This window comes from Rhincodon typus, chromosome 11, assembly GCF_021869965.1.
Source record: "Rhincodon typus isolate 14 chromosome 11, sRhiTyp1.1, whole genome shotgun sequence".
NCBI lineage: Eukaryota > Metazoa > Chordata > Chondrichthyes > Orectolobiformes > Rhincodontidae > Rhincodon > Rhincodon typus.
Window position 1 is genome coordinate 21,576,609 of NC_063342.1, and position 8,459 is coordinate 21,585,067.

Genomic DNA, 8,459 nt, shown 5'->3' on the forward strand with positions numbered 1-8,459 from the left:
GGGTTATGGGGAAAAGGGAGGAAGGTGAAATTGCTGTTTATCAGTTCAGCCATGATCTCAATGAATGGCAAAGCAAACTTGATGTGGTGAATGGCGTATTTCTGCTTCTGTCTAATGGTCGCAGGAGTGTTATTCTTCTGTTAAAGTGCTGTGTAATGCAAGGTGATATTGTTTGCAGTCTCATTCTACCTCCTGTCATCTGCAAATTTAGCAACTATAGATTGTAAGTTGTTGAGGCCGTAGCATGGATCCCTGGGTGACTCCACTAGTTACAGTTTGCCAACCTGAAAATGATCCTGTGTAACATGTAGGATTCCATGGCAAAAGGTGTTGGCAGTTCCAACATGCAATACCAATGTTTAAAGTCTGCACGTAACAAATTACTGATCTAGCTGCGAACTACACTATCAAAAAGCATCAATTTCAACAACATTTATTTAATTATTTAGTTTATAGTTTTGATTTAAAATGCTCTATATACAGTTTAGATTCAGAGATTTAATGCAAAGTAATCAAATTTGCAGATGGTGTCAAACTACAGCAGATGGTTAAATCAACTATTATATCTTGAATATTGTATCCAGTTCTGATTGGTGAGAAATAATAGATATTGAAATACCAATCAGAGCATAAAAAGAGCCCATGACTGCTCGCTGCTGTCAAAGGTTTGACTTGTGACAAAAGTCTAGAAAAATTTAAGCTTTTCAATCTGGAAAGGGGGAAATTGAGAGGAAATCTTGTACCACTGTATAATGACATGGTTAAAGGTAAATCCAGACTATTACTTCAAATTAAATTTTGATTTGAACATGTTAAAACTATTGAAGGATAAATGTTAAAACTTCTTCAGCCAGAGTAATTGTTTCATGGACTAGAATCGGAATCAGAATCCCTACAGCGTGGAAACAGGCCCTTTGGCCCAACAAGTCCACACCAACCCTCAAACATCCCACCCAGACCCATCCCCCTATAACCCACCAAATCTACACATCCCTGAACACTACAGGCAATTTAGCATGGCCAATCCACCTAAACTGCACACCTTTGGACTGTGGGAGAAAACTGGAGCACACAGAGGAAACCTATGCAGACACAGGGAGAACGTGCAAACTCCATACGGACAGCTGCCCGAGGGTGGAATCGAACCCAGGTCCCTGGAGCTGTGAAACAGCAGTGCTAACCACTGAGCCACTGTGCTGCCCAACAAGACTAGATTGCTATATGCTGAGATGGAGGTGATAATCTGGAATCTTTCAGAAACCATTGGATGTGAGGAGTCTTTCTGCTTGAATGAATTAAGATGGACCCAGTGACCTTACTTATCCATAATTATCTTGTGACCGTATATTTTTTTTTTTAAATCTCATGCCATATATTGTATTTCAGGCTGAGCTAATTCTGTTGCTAAGGGTTTATTAATGACTGAGAGATGGAAGTCACAAGTAGATCATGAGGTCTCTCTGCTTGCCTGACTTGTGAATTAAACTATGTTCTGTGTTCATCCTTTTTAAAGTTTATTCACAAAACTGTATGTTCCATGGACTAGGATATCTTTCCAATCCACATGTGTAAATTTGCGGTCTTTCTGGTTGAAGTTTGTTAGAAATTGTAAAAGTTGAGAAAAAGTTTTAAGTGTATCATTCCATTCTTTTACATGATATTGATAGTACCTTGTTTTATCTCGAGCTGCTTTAAAAGGTCAGATTTGAGAGCTCATGCTATTGCGGTCTGTTTCTAATTAACTTGTCTGAAGTTCAGTTCTTTGCTGTTTCCATTTAGACTGAGCATCCCTCTTTATTTTATGGGCTGTCACATTGAATCTAAAACATATTTTATCAAATCTATTTGTTGTTCAATGTGGGCTTGAGCTAGCCTTCCTTTCGGACAGGTTGCTATGTGTTAGTTTGTTTAATTTTCTTGTAAATAATACTATGTTGGGTGAAGAATGTGTGATATTTACCTTGGTTGCTTTGCAATTGTGTGTGAAGGACTGATTAATTGATTTGCTGCTCTCAAAGAGCAAGCAACTTGACTACTGTATCCAAGAAAGATGCCCTTTTTTGTGTTTTATAAGCTGTGCAGTAGATCTATGTGCTAATGACTGGATTTGTCCTGCGTCATTGTGTGCCCAAGATAAAATAACCTGTTGCAATGGACTTGGTTACTTTATGTTTAGGACCATGGGTGAGCGAGTACTTGTTATTGGCAGCGGGGGACGTGAACACGCCCTGGCGTGGAAGCTGGCCCAGTCACCACATGTATTGCAGGTTTTCGTTGCCCCTGGAAATGCTGGAACAGCTGAAAATGAAAAAATCTCCAATTCAGGTGAGGTGTTCTTGTTGTTACCCAATTCTGTTTCAGATGATGCGTTTAACAGTACTACATATTTTGTTTTTAGTGTGTGCATATTATAATCTAGAGACAGAAAATGAGTGCACAACTAATTTATAATTAAATTGCTGTAGTCAATTGTGACCAGAAAAGGGGAAATACTTTTAAAGTACACGGGTCAATATGATTTTGTTCTTTGGCATTTTCACCAGTGATGATCCTAAATACGCTGGCATGGAATTTTGGGTTACAGATCACTACCGTTACTTTGCAAAAACTGTTGTAGTCATCACAGATCCAGTTGTTAAAGGATCAGTGGTTTGACATGACCTTTAACTTTTTCTGCATTTGACAGTAAAAATGGTTTAGAATGCTAAGTTGTGTTGAACAAGACGAAACTGACTTTTGGTAGTCGTTCATTCATTCGTGTGTGCTCCAACTAAAGGCAGACGTTAGACTCATTATCTTCTGAAGCTTCATCCTGACCCATTTCCTTGACAAATTTTTGTGAAGAGTTGTTTACCACTGCATTCTACTCTGAGGAGAAGGTTGAGGTTTTAGATTGCAAGTCCTCCCCATCCAGTATAGGAATTGAACCAGTGCTATTGGTGTTTATTCTGAACCACAGACTAACTGCCTAGACAAGTAACGTTTGTGCCATAGAAGTGCCTGACAGTGACCATCTCCAATGAGAGTAAGAGAGAGAGAGAGAGAATCTAACCGTTACCCCTGAAGACATTACTGAATCCTCCACTATTAACATTGTGGGGTTAACATTGACCAGAAACTGATCCGGACCAGCCATATAAATACTGTGGTTACAAGATCAGGTTAGAGACTGGAAATCCTGCAGTGACTAACTCACAACCTCTTAACTCTCGAAAGTCTGTCCACCATCTACAAAGGACAAGTCGGGAGTGTGAGGAATACACCCACCTTGCCTGGATAAGTGCAGCTCCAACAACGCTTCCAAGAATGTTGATTTTCCATGAATTGAGAAAGTGGGATTAGGCTGGGTGGTGCATTTTTCAGCCCACACTGACCCAGTGGGCCAAATAGCCTGTCTATGTGCCACACACTTCCCATGATTTTAGGAAGCTCAGCACAAACCAGGAAGACTGTCTGATTTGTGCTCTGTCTAACACCTTCAGTATTCGCTCTGCCCACCAAATGCGGCAGTGTGCACCTTCTCCAGGATGTGCTACAGCAGTTCACCTGCACCCCTTCAACAGCACCCTCCAAACCTGTGACTTTTTCAGCCTAGAAGGACGTGGGCAATATACACTCAGTCAGGCGAGTTTATGCTTGAAGCAGATGGGATGAAGTCAGTAAATTTTCTGACTTTCATTTCAGATTTCCCATTTTCACCTTTTTAAAAAAATCTAATTTCTTAAGAGTTAGAGATTGCAATCTGATCTTTGGATTTTGGTGACCATTGCGAAACACTGACATTGTTCATCTGGCCTCCTGAACTGAACTGAAAATCTCGATGTAGTAATGTGTTTAACTGAGTTATAGATAGCCCTTTTTGATGTTGACCATTTAGTAAATCAGTAAATGACCCTTTTTAAATAATTTAAATGTTCAAGGGGAAAAAAAATCTATTTGAACAAAACCTTACTAAGTGGGAATTAGTGTCTCACGTTTTTGAATTCCTATGGATTAAAATTGAAAAATTCATGACAATCAATTACAAATCAGAAATGCTGGGATCCAGATCATGAGTTTTGAAGTATCTGGGTCACAACACAAAGTAAAAATATGATTTGCTACATTTCTCTGACGCACTGTCTTTGTGTGACTGGGACGGTGTCATCTTTTTGTGCAAGTTTCATGAACACCAAAGATTGGGGCTTATAGCCGCTGCATGAAGCTGATGAGTAGAAGTGTGAGATTAGTTTTAGTAAACTGTGAAGACAGAAGGTCAAGCCGACAAAAGCAGGTCATGATTTTATGCACTGGGGACGCAAATTGTTTTTCTTCTTCTCCTTGCAGCTGTTTCTGTCAGCAATCATGCAATTCTTGCTCAATACTGCAAAGATCACAATATTGGCCTGGTGGTAGTTGGACCAGAAGCTCCACTCGCTGCTGGTAAGTAAAAGGACCTCTGAGATTATTCCACAGGATAGTAGCTTTCCACAGCTTGAGGAGGTCTGTTTGACGTTTGTGTCAGTATATTTTAGAAGAATGATTAGCTCTCTTTAAGATGAACAGCCTTAAAGGGGAGCAAAGAAATAACAAAACTGTAGTGTTCTGAGGAAGGTTGACACTGCTTTTTCTCCAGAATCGTAGAACTGTTATGGTGCAGAAGGAGGCCATTCAACCCATCATGCCTGCACTGTCTCTCTGAGCATTTTAACATGGTGCCAATCTCACGTATTTTTCCCCCGTAACTCTATACATTGGATAATTTATTTAAACATAAACAGCACCCTCTTAAATGCCTCAATGTAACTTGTCTTGTGACACCAGTTTTGTGTCATCTTCAAACACTGAAATTGATCCATGTACCCACAATGTAGCTCATTTATAAGGAAACTCAGGAACACCATATTGATTTATTGGGAACCCCACTACAAATCTTCTTCCAGCCTGAAAAATACCAGTTAACCATTTACTCGCTGTTTTCCTATCCCTCAGCCAATTTGTATTCATGTTGCTACTATCTCTTATTCCATGACCTATCACTTTTCCTCACGTCTGTATGTAGCACTATATCAAACACCTTTTGGGCATCCACATCAAAAGCCTTCTCTTCATCAACCCTTTCAGTTATCTCTTCAAATAAACTCCAGCAAGTTAGTTACAATTATTTTGCCTTAAAAAAAAAATCAATGCTGCCTCTTCTGAAACAGCATACATTTAGAATCATACAATCTCTACAGTGTGGAAGCAGGCCATTCAGCCCAAAGAATCTACACCGAACCTCCGAAGAACATTCCACCCTGACCCACCCCCCTACGCTATCCCTGTAACCCTGTATTTCCCATGGTTAATCCATCTAGCCTGCACATCCCTGCACACTATGGGCAATTTAGCATGGCTAATCCACCTAACCAGCACATCTTTGGACTGTGGGAGGAAACCGGAGTACCTGGAGAAAACCCACACAAGCATGGGGAGAATGTGTAAACTCCACATGGACAGTCATCCAAGGCTGGAATCAAACCACTGAGCCTCTGTGCCACCCGACTTTTCCATATGGCTATTAACTGTTTCTAGAAGCTGCACCACCGCTGATGTTAAACCTGCCCCTTCCTTCCAGTGACTGAATTTCCTCTGTGTCACCATGGCCATTTTGCACTAGTCTGATGTTGTTCCTGAACAAGTTGGTGTGGTGTCATGGCCCTGGCAATGCAGCTACATTGAAGATATGGATTTTAATAGCTCCAGCTCAGTACTTCTGTACTGTTGACACCCACAGTTTGACAGCTCAGGAGCTCTGGCTTCGTACGGTATCTAGGCTCAGCACCTTCACCAAAGTGAAACATAGTTTGTAAAATCAGAACTCTTGTTGTGAAAGTGCAAGTCCTGATAGGGCAGAAATGCCGTGTTGGAGCTGGTACAATTCATAAACCCCCTGCAGTTATATCCGCCAGAGTGCTAGTGCCACCACAGCTCCCTCAATCTTCGCGAGGGCTCAAGAGAAGTGAAGAGGCAAGTGGCAGGCTGAGTGAGGCTAAGGACTGGTGAGAGGGTGAGTCTGGGAGTGGCACAGGCTGCAATTCAGAAGATCAGTGAGAAGCAATGTCTGCAGCAACAGGGTGGTCAGCGTGGGAAATGTGGTGAGTGGGAATTTCACCAAGCAGGATAAGCAGTAAGAGCAAAGCAAGGAGAAAACGACCATCTTCCCTTTGTGGTACATTTTAGAATTCACTTTATGTTGAAAGGTTTTTCATTTACCAACATAGGAACTTAGCCATACAAAAAATTCAATTTACAGGGTATGATGCTTCAATGCATTGCCTCTGATGAAAAATGTTCTGTAGGACCAAACTGCAGCTTTTACTGTGGTTTAAATGGGAAAATAGAATTCACTTAAAGTCGTGATTTTTCAAGAAATCAACAACAAATTTAAGTGAAGACGTGTGTCCATGAAGATGGGAATAGGGGAAATCATGCAGGATTTCTAACCAATAGCTGGCCATTGATATATGTAAGATGAATGTTATCTGAGCTTAAAAATTATATCTTCCTTCTGTCCAGTTCTCCCCCTTCAGTGTTCTCCACATCTGAGTTTAGACGAGAATCAGAAGGCCATTCAAGAACTTCAAATAATCTGTTTAACTGTCTTGCAGCATTCACCATCTGTTGGTTTTCTGACTCTTGATGTTCTTTAGGAATTGTTGATGACCTAACAGCTGCAGGAGTGAGATGCTTTGGTCCGTCAGCAAAGGCAACACGACTGGAAGCTAGCAAGCATTTTGCTAAAGAGTTCTTGGATCGACATGCTATTCCTACTGCTCGATGGAAAGCTTTCACCGACCCTGAGGAAGCATGTGGTTTCATCCAGCAGTAAGCAGGACATTCATCTACATAGTGCAGGCATTAAATTGAGATTTTGTTCTTGCATGTTGAAGGCCTTCCCATTAATGTTGATGTGATATATGACTGAGCCTCTGTAATTCAGTGTTTGTAGCTCCACAGTAAATGTCAAGACTGAAAGCTGAATATTTTAAATGATGTCCTTGAGCCCTGACTTGCAACTAAATCTCAACTGCCATGTAAAAATTAGATTTATCTGCCTCCATGTTTTTGCCAATCGTGAAACCCAAATCGCACTTCTTCACAAATTTTAAGAAAGTTATTCAAGAGCTGCATAACTGTGTAACAAAATAGATTTGATTTAAAAACTGCAGCAGAACACAAGGTGTACATCATTAGATTTCTTGCTTTGTTCTAGATTACTTCCTGGGCGTACAAACACAATATATTACTTGTTTGAAAAGCCTCAAAAATCGGGAATAGGATGTATGGTACAAGAAAGGGAGGGTTCCAAGCAAGGAAATCCCATATATTACAATTAATTAATTGTTGCTTGTCTTTTAGTGCTGATTTCCCTGCACTGGTCGTAAAAGCAAGTGGTTTAGCTGCTGGGAAAGGTGTTATTGTAGCAGCTGATGTAGGAGAGGCTTGCAAAGCAGTCCAAGACATAATGCAGGTATGTTACCACTGAGTTTTTTTTCATCTAAGGCTTAATCCATTCAAAGCTATCTGGTTTTTGCTGAATGAAAGGAACATTCCTGATGAAATTCCTTTTAAGGCCTTCTCCTCCTGAAGGACTTCTGAGATGCTGTAGTCATTCTTTTTGCATGTAACTTTGGATACTGAGCATCTGCTTCATATCTTTTTGCGTTCAGTAAGTTGAGTAACAAGACTGTTGGAAGGAGAAATTAATCTGCTGTGCACAGACTTACCAGGGCAGGCAGTGCCACAGGCCACCTGTATTCTTCAATGACCTGCATGAAGAGAATTGTTCAGGCTTTAAATTGGAAACTGAAGGCAATAATGTGGCTTAAACTTAAGTTTATTAAATTTTTATCAGTGTACTAGATCAAATGTGGTTGTCACAAATCAGCTGAGATCTTTCCTGTCTGATACGCAATACACTGAACTAAGTGTACTTGTCTTTTCTTTCCAAAAGGAAAAGACCTTTGGTTCTGCTGGTGAAACAGTAGTTGTGGAGGAACTGCTTGAGGGAGAGGAAGTTTCTGTAAGTAAGGTTTATTTTGCCAGCCCAACACTGTTTGAAATTTATTTTCTGTTTATCATTGTCAACTTTATCCAATTGTATGTGTATGGGATATACCAAGAGCAACTTGGATAAATGTTTTACTGGGGTTGAAAGACTGGATCTCAGGAGAGGGTCATTCATTCACTTGTGGCATAGCACTTTTAATGATCGCTCCAATTTACTGCACCGCAGAATAATGGGAAATGAAGTTTGTACTGTGGAGTGATTTGCTGTAGCAGTGCCAAAGGCTCGTTGTCTAGTGATATTCTAGATTTAAGCAGCTTTAGTTTGTAAGCTCAATTAAGCTTGAATGTATCTTTTTGCATTCTTTTACTGTTTCCAGTGCTGCCCTAGTATGTGATCACAATTGGCTAAGATATTATGAATCTGTTTT

The 8,459-nt window shown here is 40.3% G+C and overlaps 1 protein-coding gene across 1 annotated transcript in view; it reads left to right on the forward strand.

Annotated features, from left to right (window-relative positions):
• Positions 1 to 1,458: 1,458 nt before the first annotated feature.
• Positions 1,459 to 8,459, forward strand: part of LOC125484413 (trifunctional purine biosynthetic protein adenosine-3-like) — a 7,675-nt gene continuing 674 nt past the window's right edge. Inside the window, exons 1-6 of the mRNA XM_048603049.1 lie at positions 1,459 to 1,568; positions 2,177 to 2,325; positions 4,327 to 4,422; positions 6,672 to 6,846; positions 7,381 to 7,492; positions 7,976 to 8,121. Of these exons, the coding sequence (XP_048459006.1) occupies positions 1,531 to 1,568; positions 2,177 to 2,325; positions 4,327 to 4,422; positions 6,672 to 6,846; positions 7,381 to 7,492; positions 7,976 to 8,121 (716 nt within the window). The 5' untranslated portion in view covers positions 1,459 to 1,530. The remainder of the gene's footprint in view (positions 1,569 to 2,176; positions 2,326 to 4,326; positions 4,423 to 6,671; positions 6,847 to 7,380; positions 7,493 to 7,975; positions 8,122 to 8,459) is intronic.